The 19542-nt window shown below is 39.4% G+C and overlaps 1 protein-coding gene across 1 annotated transcript in view; it reads left to right on the top strand.

Annotated features, from left to right (window-relative positions):
- ATP8B4 (ATPase phospholipid transporting 8B4 (putative)) overlaps positions 1-19542 on the top strand; it is a 284590-nt gene that overhangs the window by 62606 nt on the left and 202442 nt on the right. The window contains exon 4 of the mRNA XM_040226490.1: positions 17722-17835. Coding sequence (XP_040082424.1) covers positions 17722-17835 — 114 coding nt within the window. The remainder of the gene's footprint in view (positions 1-17721; positions 17836-19542) is intronic.

Here is a 19542-nt window from a genome sequence, read left to right as displayed (position 1 = left end):
TCTCTCAGTTGTACCCCACTCTTTGTGACCCCATAGAATATAGCCCTCCAGGCTCCTTTGTCCATGGAATTTTCCAGGCAGGAATACTGGAGTGGGCTTCCATTTTCTTCTCCAAGGGATCTCCCCAATCCAGGGATCGAACCTGCATCTCTTGAGTCTTCTGTGTTGGCAGGCAGATTCTTTACCACTAGTGCCACCTGGGAAGCCCTTGATGACACACGGGCCACACTCATTTCCTTTGACCATGAATGACAGTGTTTCGTCTGGCAGTCTTCAAACTTTTTGAATATGCGTCTTGTAAAAAGTAAACCTTCCCAATAGTCTCACATATATATATATATAAAATTATAATACTTGGGCATCCCTGGTGGCTCGGATGTAAAGAATCTGCCTGCAGAGCAGGAGACATGGGTTCAATCACTGGGTCATGAAGATCCCCTGAAGGGCATGGCAAACCACTCCAGTATTCTTCCCTGGAAAATTCCACGGGCTGAGGAGTCTTACATATATATGTATTTATATAGATGTATTCATGTATATGTTTATATGAATATGTGTATTATTGTTGTTTAGTTGCTAAGTTGTGTCCAAATTTTTTGTGATCCTTTGAACTGTAGCCCACCAGGCTTCTCCATCCATGGGATTCTCCAGGCAAGAATACTGGAGTGGGTTGCCATTTCCTTCTCCAGGGGATATTCCTGACCCAGGGATCAAACCCATGTCTCCTTCATGGACAGGTGGATTCTTTACCACTGAGCCACAAAGAAGTCCATTAATGTGTATACATATATAATAAAGACAATCTGTACTTTGCACATTAGGAACCATTTTTTTTGGAAACCCTAACTTTTGAATATTTTGTTAAAATATATATGGGAGTGTTATATATATATATATATATATATATATATGTTTTATTTATTTAATTTTTTCTGCTATCCTGAAGGACTGTTTGGGGCATCCTTGGGGGACAGGTGCCCCAGTATTCTTATCAGATAGTGAAATCTTGAGGTTGCATTAACATGGAAAGCCAAACAAGCAGCTTCTTAAAGAGACTCTTGTCAGGGAAGGTGCTCCTGCTCTGTTGCTCACTGTTCTCTTCAGGTCACTGATCATTTACTTAATTTGTGTTATCAGTTTACAAGTTTATTGTCTGCCTCTCTCACTACATCTAAAGTGCAAACTTCCTCTCAGAGGGTAGGGTCTTTGTTTATTCACATCGGTAGTCCTGGCTGCACGATCCAGTGCCTGACACATAGAAGGTCCTAAATTGAACGAAAACATAAAGGTTCGGGGACATGTCCCTTTGTTCTTTTCCTCCCACGCATGTTTTTGTTCATGGTGGAGAGCCGAAGCTTAGGAGAATGTTCTGAAGCTGCTGATAGTGATGGTGTTGGTGCTGATGATAAGGATTTAGCGGTTCTCAGTAAAGCCTCATCTGTGTGTTGACCCTCTCTCTGTAGTTATCACTTCTCCATTCCTTCCAAATAGGAACACTTGTGGGCTCCTCACTGGGCAACTTTTGACTAATACTGAGGAGTTGTGGTTCTCCCTGGTACCAGTGAGGCGCCAGATGCCGGATCTCCACACCCGCTTGACCCCTGCGTGCATTCTTCTGGGATCTTTGCATAAACATGGGCGTTGCACACATTTCTGTGTGATGCAAATGCCTTTAGGCCACTTCCTTTTTAATGCAAGTAGTCTGTGGACACAGTCTCTTTTTGGTTTTCATTTTATGGTTTAAAGATAATCCCTCCCTTAGGAGTCAGGGCTATTTCTCTCTCTGGAATCCAGGATGTACTATAACAATACTATATCTGCCTCCTCTTCTGGTAAGAAAAATAGGCTTTCCGCCTTCAAGATCCTGAGTTACTTTTTATAACTGTCATGGAATAAAAATGTTTCATCAGATTTGGGAAGATCTTTTGCTAGTGCTTAAACTTTGGTACTCATTGCGAAAGTTCCTGGGGTTTGGCCTGTGGGATTTACAGATGCAGGCAGTGTCCCCAGACAACCACCAAACGCAGTTAGGCTCAGCCTTCCATGACTCACTCTTTAAGGCAAATATAGAGATAAAAGTAAATTATTATATAAAAATGTAAACTGATCTTTTATATATTATTAAGACTCTTACCTGGGATTTGATTGGTTGGGAGTAAAAGAAAAATCAACTCAAATTAACGCAGACAATATAAGACATGGACAGATCATATAACTAAAGAGTTCAGAGGTAGGGTTCTTCTCAGAAGAGGCTTGGTTTGATTTCATTCTCAGTGTTCTTGGCCCTGCATCTTCAGTGTAGAATTTATTCTTGGCAGCCTCCTCCATTCATGGTCCCAAGATGCTGTCAGTGACTCCTAAGGCTACTTTCTTCCAGGTTGGACTTGTAGGAGAGAAAACTCCTATATTGCCAGCAAAATCCCAAAACTGATATATTAGTAAGACTTTAATCACATGATGTAGGTCATGTGCTGATCCTTGAATTCAAATTTGTGATTAGAAGGGTGGGCCATGTAATTGATTTAAACTAATCTGGCAACCCACTCCAGTATTCTTGCCTGGCGAATCCTAGGGACAGAGGAGCCTGGTGGGCTGCTGTCTATGGGGTTGTACAGAGTCGGACAGGACTGAAGCGACTTAGCAGCAGCAGCAGCAGCAGCAGCAGAAGGCCTGACATTGGGGTTATGGTTGGGAGTTGAGTCAATCTAGGTCACAGGACTAAGAAATTTGGGGCACTGTTAGCTGAGGTAAAGGGGGAAATACTTGTTATACTTGGCATTGAAACAGGACTGGGTTGGGAACACTGAGGTTGGTTTTTTATTTTTTACTTTTTGTATCTGTTGTGTCTGGCACTCTTCAAATATTAGGGTTAGTTTCCATTTTTGGTTATGGTAGCCATTATTGATGTCTGTTAGTGTTTCTGGCTTTCCGCCTTATGGACACATGGTTACTCTTTCTGGTCTATGAGCTGTGAGCATTTCGGTTGAAGCATTAACTTGTGGGTGTGAGACTATTCGGAGTGTTCTCTTTGCCTCCATTAATGCAACTGGAAGTGTTTGAGATGGTGGTTGGTCCATTATAAGTAACTATGATGAGCAGATCTCCTTGCTGGCTCATGCTAGACAAGTATTATGAGTAAAAACAAACAAACCCTTATTATGTTAAACCATGAAAATTCTGAAATTGTTGGTTACTGTGGCATACCTGGTTTATCCTGTCTAGGACACTGGATTTCCTAAACCCATTTGGGTTATTTGAGGGGTTGCTCACAAATATCTTGTATATGTATAGTTTTTTTCCCAACTTAACAAAATTGCTTTCATGTCTATGATACCATCTTATCTGCACAACGATTGTGTAAATGTAATGAGAAATATTATTACTCCATTTTGCCAGTGGAAGAATTGAGGCAAACTCCTGAAATACTCTGTCTACTAGCAGTATCTGCTACTTTCTGTTTGCTTTGTTTTCTTAAGCAATATGATTACAAGATAAAATCAGATTATAAAAAATTGTTTTTCATTTTATGAATATTTTATTTGATGGCCCCCTCTTGAAGAATTTGTCATTTTCTTACTTTATTCTGCCCCTCCACCAAGTAGTCACTGTTGTAAATGTTGAAGACTTTTGCTGCTTCTGTTGGAGAGCTAAACTAAGGGAGTGGTTAGCTGAACTATTTGCCTACATTGAGCTTTGAGGGGGACTGAAAGGAGTTCAAGGAAGCTGTGGTTATACACTAGACAGTAGGTAACTGGGGCTCCTACTGAGGAGGTTGACTCAAGAGGAAGGGGTAGGCGTGTAGTATTTCTTCTGGCAGCAGGCCAGAAGTAGAGTACAGGAGAAAGCAACGGCTGATTGCTCTGAAAGCAGAAGAGACATCTGCTTTGCAGTGAATTGGGGAAGCTCAGATGGTAAAGCGTCTGCCTACAATGTGGGAGACCCGGGTTCCATCCCTGGGTCGAGAAGATCTCCTGGAGAAGGAAATGGCAACCCACTCCAGTATTCTTGCCTGGAGAATCCCGTGGACAGAGGAGCCTGGTAGGCTACACAGTCCATGGGATCGCAAAGAGTTGAACATGACTGAGAAACTTCACTTCATTTAGTGGTAAAGAGAATGGGCTTTGAAAGCAGAGAGACTTGATTCAAATCCTGGTTCCACTACTTAAAAGCTGTGCAATCTTGTGTAAACTACTTAATATTGCTGTATTAATATCTTGGATTTCCCTTCTATAGAAGGGGGATAATAGTACCTATTTCATAAGGATGTTGCTGTTAGAACAATACACATAGTAAGAACTTGATAAATACCAGAAACTATTATTATTTCATTGCCACCCTTCTGCCACCATCCTGGTCTAAGCCATCCATCATCTCTCATGTGTAAATAATTGAAAGACCTTCTCATTGGTCTTCTCGCATCTATTCTTTGTCATCACCATCTTTGTCCCAGCCGCCTCCCACTGCCCCTTGTAGTTAGGGTAATCTTTTAAAATTAGAACCTCATTAGGATTACTGAAGACTTTACAGTAAAGACTAAAATCCGTAGTATTGATTGTGAGAAACTTCTCTAATTACAGTTTGTGCTGACCTCTCTAGTCTAGCTTCATAGTCCCTCTTTTACATCCTCAGGTGGACCCCCTTCTGCTTATCTCAGGGCTTTGTTTTACGATTTTCAGAGAAGCAATGCCTTTACCTCATTCTGATGTTGCCTTCCGGGTGGAAAGGTCTCTACTGGGGTGATGTTTCTCTGTCCACCCCTTTTCTCACTCTGCCCCATGAGATGTGGAGTTATTTCCCTGATGCATCAATCTTGGGTAAATATCTGAGCTACTTCAGCTCAGCTTTGCCCTCTTCCTCTTGGAAGTGAGCTTCCTAAAGGAAGCAGGCAGTTCCTGATGCTTTTCTAGGGAGAAGCTCTTTCTTACCATGTGGAAGGTCTGTTCTAGTCCCAGATTACTTATGTCTGTGTGGTTAAACCTACCTCCTTGTGCGGTCAGTTGACTAGTCCACTTGGCTAACAGACTAAAGCCATGACTTCCAGCCTGACGTCTGTCAGCACTAAAGAAGCTCTACAGATTCCCTCCATGTACTCCCACCTCCTTGGTTTCTTTCTCGTCCACTTCCTCCTCCTTTCTTCCAAGTTGGATTATTTCTAGTGGTCCTTGGTAGAAAAGTAGTACGAAGAGGATAGTGGAGAAGCTCTTCCATGCTATATTATAGAATGAGTCGTCCAGTATAACCGTAAGCCAATAGGCTGGCTCAAGGAAATGGCCAAATATCACAGTCTAACTGATGGTCACATTCTTGGATAGGGCAGTAGAAATGGAAGCATTGTTTGTCCCTTTTTATTGAAAAACAAACGTAAAAGGGTGTGGAGATTCTCCAGGAGGGGGAGCCCTCGTTCCTTGCTCCCAGTCAGCTATGCGTGTTTGCATCATCTGTGACTGAGTCACAGCAAAGCCAGCAGGACAAACACCATCACTGCTATAAGTCAGTTTAAACAGAATTGTCACAGTCCCCATTTGGTATTATCACTCTGTCCCGTACAGTTTACTCTTTACCTTTGTGGAATTCAGTTTTATAGGAGAACTTCTTTATAATTCCTGTCAGGGTTTAGAATGTGGTCCCAGCAAATACTCTGTCTGTGCTTTTAGTAAGATTCAGGCTTAACTTCTATTTTAGTTTCAACTTAGCAGGAAAATGTAAAATGGAATTAGGAACATGTGATCCTTTTGGCTAACTGTGTTTTCTCCTTAGCTTTCCTCTTTCCCATTAGTTTTCCAAGTCCCCCCCCCATTTTTTTTTTTTTTTAGAAAAATGAATTGTGACCAATAGCCCTTCCTTCCCAGTCAAGTTTTTGGATAGAAAACTCAGTGCAAAATAGTGATCATCAGCTTACAGACAGTTTTTAGCACAGTGTGATGTGTCAGTCCAATGAAGCTGCAAATCCTTCTCTTGACACTTCTTTTACTCTCCCACAACTTGTTTCACAGAGCTGGATGCATTGATTCCTGATAAATGTTAAAAATGGCCATTTAACAGATGACAGTATTTTCTTTGGGCTTTCCTGCTAGTTCAGTTGGTCAGGAATCCACCCTCAATGCAGGAGACCCCAGTTTGATTCCTGGGTCTGGAAGATCCACTGGAGAAGGGATAGGCTACTCACTCCAGTATTCTTGAGCTTCCCTTGTGGCTCAGGTGGTAAAGAATCCGCCTGCAATGCAGGAGACCTGGATTCAATCCCAAGGTTGGGAAGATCTCCTGGAGAAGGGAAAGGCTACCCACTCCAGTATTCTGGCCTAGAGAATTCCATGGACTGGATAGTCCAGGTAGTAGTGATTACTAGGCATCATTGTAGGTTCATTTAAAACAAGCCACATGGGAGGAGGTTCCAGTCAAGATGGGAGAATAGAAAGATGAAGAGCTCACCTCCTCCACAAATATATCAAAAATATATCCACATGTGGAACCATTCTTATGAAATACCTCCTGAATGTTGGCAGAAGATCTCAGAACATCAGAATTGCAAGAAAGATCACCACGTACTTGGGTAGGGTGAAAGAAAAAAGAAAATCAGGATGGGATCCCTGGAAGGGAGCTGTGAAAGAGGAACTGTTTCCTCACCCTGGGAAGCCCTTCAAATGGGGGGAGAGGGACAGAGAGGGAGCTTCAGGGGCTTGGAGGAGAGTACAGCAGCTGGTTTGTGGCAAGAACAGAGGGACCAGTACAGGGAGCCTGTGCCACTTCCCTGGTATCCCCAGCCCTAGACATGCATCTGATAGTAAGTGGCGGTGCTGAGTGCTGAAACGTGGGCTTCAAAGGACAGACCTGCACGGAGATAGCCTGAAAGGCCTGGAGTGTGGTATAGGCTGCAACCAAGGAGTACATGCATACTCCCAGCCTACCAAGGAAGTGAAGCGCTATTGTTAGTGGGTGCATGAAGATTGCCATAGCAGCCCCACTATTGGTATGCTCACAGTGGGTGTGGCTCCACCTTTTTGAGCTCTGGTAGTGTGCAAGAGCCAGTGGATTGCCCACATGTGGAGGTGGGGCTGAAATCGGACCTGATTTGCAGGTGGTACATGATGTAGGAAGAAGGGCTGAAACTGAGCCCTCTCCTCATGGCTTTGTAATCCACATATTTACCCCCTAGCCACTGGTGCCTTTGTAAACTCAGTGCTGCAGGACATCCGAGCGGACTATGGGTGCTCCCATGGCTTGGGCAGTTCTGACATTAGCAGCTGTGGGCTTTGCTGGCAGGCACATGCACACTGGGGTGGGTCTGGGTCTGGGCTGCTTCCATAGCTCGCACAGCAAGTCCAGGTGCACAACTGCTGTGGTCCTGGTACCTGACTTAAGTGGAGCTGCACCTACAGATCTGTGCTGGTGGCTTTGTGAATATAGCTCCGGAGGAACACCAGGGCCAACCGCATTCCCACGGTTGAGGTGGAACTGTGTACTTTGTGAGCCTGTATCACAGGTAACAGGTGACACCATAGAATGCACTCTCTGGTGGACAGTTCTGGAGGAAGAGGTATACTCAGTGGCTCCTCCCATAACTCTGCTGCTGCTACTACTAAGCACTTCAGTTGTGTCTGACTCTGTGTGATCCCATAGACGGCAGCCCACCAAGATCCCCCGTCCCTGGGATTCTCCAGGCGAGAAAACTGGAGTGGGTTGCCATTTCCTTCTCCAATTCATGAAAGTGAAAAGTGAAAGTGAAGTCGCTCAGTCGTGTCTGACTCTTAGCAACCCCATGGACTGCAGGTTTACCAGGCTCCTCCATCCACGGGATTTTCCAGGCAAGAGTACTGGAGTGGGGTGCCATTGCCTTCTCCAAAGACCTGCCTATTTCACATCACAGCTCAGAAATGGATCTGGGGGCTTTTACAGCAACAACTGTGGAGCAGACCCTGCCCCCAACAGGACTGTGACAACCACAGAGCAAAGAGGAGGCCCTGCTCAATATCCAGTGCAGGCTTTTGTCATCACCATGCCAGTCAGACGTTCTACCAAAGAGATAACAAACAGCACACATTGAGGAAGCATGCGGCAGGCATCTGTACTAAAAACAGCCCATGCAGCCAAAAACAGTAGACTCACGTACACTACACAGGAACACTCCCACATAAAAACAGCTCTCCAAGACCACAGTAGACCACAGTAGCTTCTCCTAAATTCATAAAGTAAGAGAAATATAAGTAATATGAAGAAGCAGAGGAACCATTCCTAATTAAAAGATCAAGAGAATTCCCCTGAAAGAAGAAACAGTGAAACAGACATCTCCAGTCTAATAGTCTGAGTTAAAATAAAAAGAGAAAATAAAAATAACAAAGGAATTAAAAAAGACTATTGATAGAAATGCACATTATTTTAAAAAGGAACTAGAAACTATGAAGAGGAACCAAGAAAAATTAGAATGCTCATTTGGTGAGAGGAAAACTGAGTGAAAGGCAATGAATAGCAAACTGAATAATGCAAAAAAAATAAGTACATGATCTGAAAGATAAAATAATGGAAATCATCTAATCATAGTAGCAGGTGGGAAGATAAAAAAAAAGAAAACAATATACAAGATCTATGTAATATTCCCTGGTAGCTCAGATGATAAAGAATCCACTTGCAATGCAGGAGACCCAGGTTTAATCTCTGGGTCGGGAAGATCCTCTGGAGAATGGAATGGCTACCCACTCTAGTATTCTTTTTTTTTTTAATTCTTTAAAAATTGAAGGATAATTGCTTTACAGAATTGTGTTGCTTTCTGCCAAACACTCCAATATTCTTGCCTGGAGAATTCCCTGGACAGAGGAGCCTGGTGGCTACAGTCCACTTATTGGGATTGCAAAGTCAGACATCACTAAGCAACTAATACTTTCACACTTTTTCATGGAATAATATAAAGCATGTCAATCTATACATCATAGGATCCGAGAAGGAGAAGAAAGAGAAAAAGGGATCAAAAACATATTTGAAAAAATTATGGCTTAAAAGTATCAAACCTAAAGGAAATAGAATTCCAGTTACAGGAAGCATAGAAGGTCCAAAACGATATGAACTGAACAGAACTACACCAAGATACATTGTAATTAAAATGGCAAAAGTTAAAGGGAAGATTCTAAGGCATCAAGAGAAAAACAAGTTATTAATAGTTACAAAGGAATCTCCATAAGCCTCTCAGCCTGTTTCTCTACAGAAACATTGCATGTCAGAAGGGAGTGGCAAGATATACTCAAAATTCTGAAAGGGAAAAACCTGCAACCCAGGACACTCTACCCTGCAAGATTATCCTTTAGAATAGAGGAGATATAAAGAATTTCACAAGGAAGCAAAAACTAAAAGAATATAGCAATACTAAAGATATTCTAAAATAAAATATTGAAAGGTTTTCTCTAAATAGAAAACAAGTAAGAATCTATAGGAAAGAGAAAATTACAACTGGAAAATAAGTCACTTAAATAAAGCCAGTACAGAAGTTAAAAAAAATTTTTTTTTGGTGAAAGTTATGATAACCACAATGAACTGTGAAAGAAAAAACATGAAGATATAAAAAAAAAGGCATCAAAATAAAAAAATGTGGGGGAGAATAATAAAGTATGAAGAAAATGTATATATATATTTTAAAAAGAATGTGTTTAAGCCTATGTGACTACCAATTTAAAGCAACTAGATATAGGAATGTGTCAATATACTTTAAAAAGAAGGTAATCACAAATTAGAAACATACAATAGATTCACAAAAACCAAAAAGAAGAGAACACAAGTGTAATATAAAGGAAAACCATCTCACTACAGAAGGAAAAACAAAAAGGCAAAGAAAGGAACCATACGAAATAAAATATCAACTGGAAAACAAGGTTTAAAATGGCAATAAACATATTTATCAATAATTACCTTAAATGTCAATGAAATAATCCAATCAGACTTAGAGTGGCAGATTGGTTAAAAAGATAAGAGCCTACAATATGCTGCCTACAAGAGACCTACTTAATAGGGCAAAAAATAAGTGAAGGGATGGAAAAAGGCATTTAATGCAAACAGAAATGACAAGAAAGTGGGGGTAGCAATACTCATGAGACAAAATAGACTTTCAAACAAAGTCCATAAAGAAAGATAAAGAAGGACTCTATGTAATGATAGAAGGATCGATGTAAGAAGAGGATAGTATATGTATTAACATATTCACCTAATATAGGAGAACCCAAATACATAAAATGAACATAACATAAAACAAATGTGAAGGGAGAAATTGACATGAAAACAATAATGGTAGAAGACTTTAACTTCCCACTCACGTCAATGGACAGATGTTCCACACAGAAAATCAACAAGGCAACAGAGATCCTAAATAATACAATGGAACAATTAGATTTAATTGATATTTTTAGGACATTATATTCCAAAATAGCAAAATATGTGTTCTTTTCAAGTGCCCATGGAACATTCTCTAGGACTGACCACCTACTAGGATGTAGAACAAACCTCAGCAAATTTAGGAGGATAGAAATTATCTCAAACATGAAACAAGAGAAAAGAAAATGATCACATGGAAACTAAACAACATGCTATTAAGAAATATCAGTGGGTCAATGATGAAATCAAAGAGGACATTAAAGAATAGCTTGAGACAAATGACAATGAAAATACAACCATTCAGCATCTGTGGGACGCAGCAAAAGCAGGTCTAAGAGGAAAGTTCATAGTGATGCAAACCTTCCTCAAGAAATAAGACAAGTCTGAAATAAAAAGCTTAAAAGAATAGAAAACAAAACCTAAAGTCAGTGGAAGGAAAGGAAAACTTAATATCAGAGAGAAAGTAGAAATTAGAAAAAATTGACAAAACCAAGAGCTGGTTCTTTGAAAGAGTTACAAAATTGACAAACCTCTGGACAGGCTCACCAAGAAGAAAAGAGAGAAAAACCAAATAAAATATGAAGGATAAAGGATAAATAAGTGATTCTGCAGAAATACAGAAAGGCACAAGAGAATGTTATGAACAATTATTTTTCAACAAATAGGACAGCCTAAAAGGAATGGACAAGTTTCTAGAAACATACAGCCCACCAAAACTGAATCAAGAAGAAACAAATAATTTGAACAGATGAATAATTAGAAGTGAAATGAAATCTGTAATTAACAACAAAAAAAGTAAAGCAAACAAAAAAAAAACTCCTTGCAAAAAAACAGTTCAGGACCAGATGGCTTCACTGGAGAATTCTACTAAACATATAATGAAGAACTTATCCTGATCCTTCTCAAACTCTTCCAGAAGATTGAAGAGGAGGGAGCACTCCCAAAGTCATTTTATGAAGCCACCATCACACTGATAACAAACTAGACAAAGACACTACCAAAAAAGAAAATTTCAGCCAATATCTTTGGTAAATATAGACGCAAAAATTTCAACAAAATATTAGCAAACTGAATCCAACAACACATAAAAAAGATCATATACCACCATTAAGGTGGATTCACCACAGGGTCACAAGGATGGTTTAAAATACACAAGTCAATGTGTGATATACCACACCCATAAAAGAAAATACAAAAACCACACGGTCATCTCAACAAATAAAGGAAAAGCATTTGATAAAATTCAACATCCGTTCATGATAAAACCTTACCAAAGTGGGCATAGGGGAACATATCTCAACGTAATAAAGGCTATTTATGACAAATCCATAGCCAAAAGTACATTCAATGGTGAAAAGCTAAAAAGCCTTCCTGCTAAAACATAGAACAAGACAAGGATGCTCACTCTCACTACTTCTATTCAACGTAGTACTGGAAGTCCTAGCCACCGCAGTCAGATAGGAAAAAGAAAGAAAAGCTATTCAGATTGGTAGAAAAGAGGTAAAATTGCCATTATACACAGATGACATGATGCTAAGGCTCTGCATACAAACTATTAGAATGGATAAATAAATTTAACAAGGTAGCAGGATGCAAGATTAACTTACAGAAATTGGCTACATTTCTTTACACTTTCAATGATATATCAGAAAGGGAATGCAAAAAAATAATCCTTTTTAAAATTGCATCCAAAAATACTTAGGAATAAACCTCACCAAGGAGGTGAAAGACATATGCTGAGAACTATAAAATATTGATAAAGGAAATTGAAGATGATTCAAAGAAATGGAAAGGTACCCCAGGCTCTTGGAATGGAAGAATTAATATTAAAATGGCTATACTACCCAAAACAATCTACAGATTTAGTGTGATCCCTGTCAAACTACCTATGGCATTTTTCACAGAAATAGAACAAATCCTAAAATTTATATGGAACCATAAAAGACCCAGAATTACCAAAGGAATTCTGAGGAAAAAGAACAAAGCAGGAGGAATAACCCTTCCAGACTTCAGAAAATACCACAAAATGACAGTAATCAAAAGAGTGTGGTATTGATACAAAAACTGACATGTGAATCAGTGCAACAGAATAGAGAGCTCAGAAATAAACCCACACACCTATGGTCAGTCAATCTTTGACAAAGACAAGCGGGTATAATGGAGAAAAGAGTCTCTTCAACAAATAGTGTTGGGGAAGCTGGACATAAATCAGTGAAGTTAGAAAACACACTCACATTATGCTCAAAATGGCTTAAAGACCTGAATATAAGACATGACAACATAAAACTTCCAGAGGAGAATTCTCTGACATAAATTGTACAAGTGTTTTCTTAGATCAGTCTCCAAAAGCAATAGAAATAAAACAAAAATAAAAAAATGGGGTCTAATCAAACTTAAAAACTTTTCACAGCCAAAGAAACCATAAACAAAAAGAAAAGACAGTCTGTGGACTGGGAGAAAATATTTGGAAATGATGCAACTGACAGGAGCTTAATTTCCAAAATATACAAATATCTCATACAACTCAGTAACAGAACAAATAACCCAGTCAAAAAAATGGACATAAGTCCTAAACAGACATTTATTTGAAGATAATGTGCAGATGACCAATAGGCACATAGAAGATGGTCAACATTGCTAATTCAGTTCAGTCGCTCAGTTGTGTCCGACTCTTTGCGACCCCATGAATCGCAGCATGCCAGGCCTCCCTGTCCATCACCAACTCCCAGAGTTCACTCAGACTCACGTCCATCAAGTCCGTGATGCCATCCAGCCATCTCATCCTCGGTCGTCCCCTTCTCCTCCTGCCCCCAATCCCTCCCAGCATCAGAGTCTTTTCCAGTGAGTCAACTCTTCGCATGAGGTGGCCAAAGTAATGGAGTTTCAGCTTTAGCATCATTCCTTCCAAAGAAATCCCAGGGTTGATCTCCTTCAGAATGGACTGGTTGGATCTCCTTGCAGTCCAAGGGACTCTCAAGAGTCTTCTCCAACACCACAGTTCAAAAGCATCAATTCTTCAGTGCTCAGCCTTCTTCATAGTCCAACTCTCACATCCATACATGACCACAAGGAAAACCATAGCCTTGACTAGACGGACCTTAGTCAGCAAAGTAATGTCTCTGCTTTTGAATATACTATGTAGATTGTTCATAACTTTTCTTCCAAGGAGTAAGCATCTTTTAATTTCATGGCTGCAGTCCCCATCTTCAGTGATTTTGGAGCCCCAAAAAATAAAGTCTGACACTGTTTGCCCATCTATTTCCCATGAAGTGATGGGACCAGATGCCATGATCTTAGTTTTCTGAACGTTGAGCTTCAAGCCAACTTTTTCACTCTCCTCTTTTACTTTCATCAAGAGGCTTTTTAGTTCCTCTTCACTTTCTGCCTTAAGGGTGGTGTCATCTGCATATCTGAGGTTATTGATATTTCTCCCGGGATTCTTGATTCCAGCTTGTGTTTCTTCCAGTCCAGCGTTTCTCATGATGTACTCTGCATAGAAGTTAAATAAGCAGGGTGACAATATACAGCCTTGATGTACTCCTTTTCCTATTTGGAACCAGTCTGTTGTTCCATGTCCAGTTCTAACTGTTGCTTCCTGACCTGCATACAGATTTCTCAAGAGGCAGGTCAGGTGGTCTGGTATTCCATCTCTTTCAGAATTTTCCACAGTTTATTGTGATCCACACAGTCGAAGGCTTTGGCATAGTCAATAAAGCAGTAGATGTTTTTCTGGAACTCTCTTGCTTTTTGGATGATCCAGCGGATGTTGGCAATTTGATCTCTGGTTCCTCTGCCTTTTCTAAAACCAGCTTGAACATCAGGAAGTTCACGGTTCACGTATTGCTGAAGCCTGGCTTGGAGAATTTTGAGCATTACTTTACTAGCATGTGAGATGAGTGCAATTGTGTGGTAGTTTGAGCATTCTTTGTCATTGCCTTTCTTTGGGATTGGAATGAAAACTGACCTTTTCCAGTCCTGTGGCCACTGCTGAATTTTCCAAATATGCTGGCATACTGAGTGTAGCACTTTCACAGCATCATCTTTCAGGATTTGAAATAGCTCAACTGGAATTCCATCACCTCCACTAGCTTTGTTCGGAGTGATGCTTTCTAAGGCCCACTTGACTCCACATTCCAAGATGTCTGGCTCTAGATGAGTGATCACATCATCATGATTATCTGGGTCATGAAGATCTTTTTTGTACAGTTCTTCTGTGTATTGTTGCCACCTCTTCTTAATATCTTCTGCTTCTGTTAGGTCTAAAGACCATTTCTATCCTTTATTGAGCTCATCTTTGCATGAAATGTTCCCTTGGTATCTCTAATTTTCTTGAAGAGATCTCTAGTCTTTTCCATTCTGTTGTTTTCCTCTATTTCTTTGCATTGATCATTGAAGAAGGCTTTCTTATCTCTTCTTGCTATTCTTTGGAACTCTGCATTCAGATGCTTATATCTTTCCTTTTCTCCTTTGCTTTTCACTTCTCTTCTTTTCACAGCTATTTGTAAGGCCTCCCCAGACAGCCATTTTGCCTGTTTGCATTTCTTTTCCATGGGCATGGTCTTGATCCTGTCTCCTGTACAGTGTCACAAACCTCATTGCATAGTTCATCAGGCACTCTATCTATCAGATCTAGGCCCTTAAATCTATTTCTCACTTCCACTGTATAATCATAAGGGATTTGATTTAAGTCATACCTGAATGGTCTAGCGGTTTTCCCCACTTTCTTCAATTTGGGTCTGAATTTGACAATAAGGAGTTCATGATCTGAGCCACAGTCAGCTCCTGGTCTTGTTTTAGAGATAATAATGATAATAATAATAATAATAATAATAATACCTATGATGAGGTATCACTTCACACGGGCTGAATGGCTGTCATTTACAAATGACAAATGCTGGATAGAGTGTGGAGAAACCCTCCTGTATTGTTGGTGGGGATGTAAATCACTATGGAAAACAGTATGGAGACTCCTTAAAAAGCTAAAAATAGAGTTGCCATATGATCCAGCAATCATACTCCTGGGCATATATCCAGATAAAACTGTAATTCAAAAAGACATATGCATCCCAGTGTTCATTGTAGCACTATTTATAATAGCCAAGACATGGAAACAACCTTGAATGTCCATCCACAGGTGAACGGATAGAGAAGTTGTGATATATGTGTATATACACATAGGTGCCTGTGTGCACACACACACACACACACACAGTGGAATATTATTCATCCATAAAAAGAATGAAATAATGCCATTTGAAGCAACAAGGATGGAACTGCTGCTGCTGCTGCTGCTGCTGCTAAGTCGCTTCAGTCATGTCCGACTCTTTGTGACCCCATAGACGGCAGCCTGCCAGGCTCTGCCATCCCTGGGATTCTCCAGGCAAGAACACTGGAGTGGGTTGCCATTTCCTTCTCCAGTGTATTATATATCATATATGATAAGTACGTCAGAAAGAGAAATACAAATACCATGTGATATCACTTATATGTGGAATCTAAAACATGACACAACTAATACAACATTGTAAAGCAACTATACTCCAGTAAAAGTTAATTTAAAAATAAAATACAGCACAATCAAGTCTATTTATGAAACGGAACAGACTCATAGACATAGCAAACAGACTTGTGGTTGCCAAGGGGTGGATGGATGGATTAGATGGATGGATGCAAGTGATTATATATAGAACAGATATAAACAAGATCCTATTGTATAGCACAGGGAACTGTATTTAATATCCTGTAATAAACCATAATGGAAAAGAATATGAAAAGGAATATATATATATTAATTATTTTGCTGTATACCAGAAACTAGAAAAACATTACAAATAAGCTATATTTCAATAAAAAATAAATATCATATGGACTAATCTCCATTTTATGATATTAGTGGATAGAAATTCTCTAGGCATGCTGATTCTGAGTGTCAGTAAGATCTGTCACACCAAATTTCTTCTGCTATGTTTGTGAATAAGATAGAGTGAAGTCTCATGAGAATGTGGTTAGATTTATAAATTGTTAAATAAAATAAATTTAATATATTTTAGTAAATGCCTGAAAAAGATATCAGCTATAATCTGTGGAGAAATCTCTAGTAACTTGCTATAGTTTTATTTCTTTTATTAAATTTTTTTTGTTTTACCTCTGTACTTTTTAATGAATTAGTTTTATATAGTTTTGAAAGACTATATAAAAGGCATGTGTTTGAAATTCTTTGATGACACAAAGTTGGGAGGAATATTTAGTGCTTTTGTGATAGCATACCCAAGATTAATTTTTTAAATTTGGCTCCTATAAAAGGAATATGTGAAAAATCATCAGGACTTAAAAAAATAAATTGTGAATGTTTAGGAATGGGAGACTTGATTTAGTAATGATTTATGAAGAAATGACCTTGAGATTTTAATTCATCAAAACAATGTGAATAAACAGTGAGATTAATTGACAAAATGCTAATGAAATTTTAAGGCAAGTTAGTACAATAATCCAGAACACAGAACATCAAAGGCTTTTTTGTATGTGGGCCAGTTGAGCTAGATCTGCAATGAATATTTGTATTTGGACACCATGTTTTAAGAGAGATGCAGAGAGGTTGGGATGGATGCAGAAGAGGCTGATCAGGAAGAGATGTCCATGAAAAAGTCATGGAGAATGGCTAAGGGTTTCGTGAACACCTATATCATAATGGAGAGGATTTAGGGAAGTCTTGTGAGTCACCCTCAAGTATTTGAAGATTGTCAATATGGAAAGGGCTTAGACTTTATTTAGGTGACCCCAGGGATGGAATTTGGCACATGGCAAAATTTACAGGGAGGCAGATTTGAGTCTCTCATAATAAAGGCCTTCCTATCATTTCCCATCCTTAAATGGAAACAGGATTACACCTGCCTTGTAAGGTGGTCAGTTCTCCACCAGAAGACTCTCAAAGATAGACCTAGGGGCCCTTGTCAGAGTTAGCTAAAGGGTCATGGCTTTGGGAAGGTGAACCAAGTGATTTCTGAAGTTCCTTTTTATTTCACAAATCCCAGCCACGAGCTCAGTGTCTGTAAACAGTAGGTTCTCAAGAAATGGCTGCCAAGTGGGTAAGTACATAAGGATAAAAAGTGTCAGGGGCAGACTTTTGCACTTGATAAATTTTTAAGTCATGGATGATTTTATAACTTTGAATGGTAATTTCACCTAGTATCAGGAGCATGTCCTCTTGGGAAAAATGAAACCCTTGGCCCACACAGAGTTTAAAATTTCCTAGATAATTGGCTTATCTTTCTTGCTCTGGAATAACTCATGCTCTGTCTCATAAGTTTAGAGCTGTTTCTGATAGTGAGTCATGCCTCACCCCAAACTAATGTGATGCTGTTTCTTTTTCAGGATAATCGTATCCACACATCCAAGTACAGTATTCTCACCTTCTTGCCGATTAATTTATTTGAACAGTTCCAAAGAGTGGCAAATGCATATTTCCTTTTCCTTCTGATTTTGCAGGTAATGTCTAGGTTGTATTTCTTCATCATCTGTTTGTTAAGAGTATTCATATAATTTGAGAAAATTAATTATTTTTTTTTCCAAATGTTGATGCATAGAAAAGCAGCCTTATCAGATTTTTGATGTTTTTATTGCTGTTTCTCTTCACAAGTGTGGGAGGGATAGGAGTGGGTAAAATAACTAGTACATTCATCATTTTAAACACTGAGGTCATTTTAAAATGCTGCCTTGCACTTTATTTGAACCAAACCAGAGCCTAATAATTACTGTTCACAGCCTGCTTCGTTTCTTTATCTCCCTATCACATTCACAGCATGGTTACTGACAGAGTGGAAGCAAAGAATTTATCTGACTAGTGGTTTGTGGAACTTAATTTGGTAAATTTTATTTGCATCTAAGAACAATGACATTTTTACATATATATAAGTAGATGCTATATGTTATTTCACTGTGACTTTTTTATAGTTTTGAGTGGTTCATTGGTAGTTTGTTACCTTCCTTTTTCTTCCCGCTTGACTAAAATTTGAACCTAAGTGAAATTTCAAATTTCACTGATATTTCAGGAAGGAAAGGCATAAATCAAAGATTTAGCATACATATAAGTGTCTCATATTAGCCAGTTATTTACCTCATATTTATTTTAGAGTAATCACATCAAGCAGATAGATTCTGAATCTGCCTGGCTATGCATTAATTATAGGAGGTAAGAGGATGAACTGGATATGTACAGTCTTGATTATAGCTTGAGCACTATTTTTTCTTTAACTAAACAGCTATTTATTCAATAGGATAACTGTCTTAAGAATCTTGGTAGTAAGTTGCAGACATCTAAATTCAGTTAATTTAAGTCATAGACATCTAAATTCACTTAATGTGCTTTATGACAACTATTTCAACAGGATGTCACTTTTCTTTTCTTTTTTTATTTCCTTCATGTTTACTCTCAGGCAGACCCTCTCTACTTGGTGATCCTTGAAAACTTTAGAGTTTTATTTTCCTGGCTTCAATGCTGATGTAAAAGAGAGGCAGAGGGGCAGAAGGAGAGGGAAAGGCAGTGGGGAGAGCTAAGAGGGAGAAAGGGAGAATGAAAATGAATCCCTTTTTCTGTTTCTCTAAAAAGTCTTGGGATTAGCTTTAATTGGACCATGGTGTTATCTTCCTTTTCCAAACCTGTCACTCTGGCACAGAAAGTTAATGCAGTGATTGCCTTGACCTAGATCACATGCCAAAGTCCAGAAGCCAGTTGGATGGAATCAGTCCATCAAAATTACGTGTACTCAAAGTAGAGGGGTATTAAGGAATAAGGGAAGAGTTGAAAACAACTGGTTGCTCCTTCCGATGGAGGCCCAGCCCAGGGTTGGTGTGAGGCTGGTAGGCCTGGTACACCAGACCAGGTCTCCCTGGAGTCAGATTGCTTTGGAATGCAGCCCAAAGTGGGTGGTAAACTCCATCAAAGGCTAAATACCTGCACAAGACCAGTAGTCACCAAGTACTGTAAGGGAAAGTTGAAAAGAACTTTGGAGAGAGAGTTTAAGAGGGTGTGAAATCATTAAGAGGTAAGCAGGTAGGGTCTGAGGAGTCCTCCTGGAGTAGGGAGAAAAAAATAAAAAAGAACTGGATGCTGAACAAGAGAAAAAATAGCACTGAAAGTACACCTTACAATTTTGGAAGAGACTTTTTTCTCTTCCCCCCATGAATTTGCTTTCG

Source organism: Oryx dammah, unplaced genomic scaffold (assembly GCF_014754425.2).
Source record: "Oryx dammah isolate SB20612 unplaced genomic scaffold, SCBI_Odam_1.1 HiC_scaffold_26, whole genome shotgun sequence".
In the NCBI taxonomy this organism is placed as follows: Eukaryota; Metazoa; Chordata; class Mammalia; order Artiodactyla; family Bovidae; genus Oryx; species Oryx dammah.
Note: the sequence above shows the minus strand (reverse complement) of the source record. Positions and strands in the feature narration are given on the sequence as shown.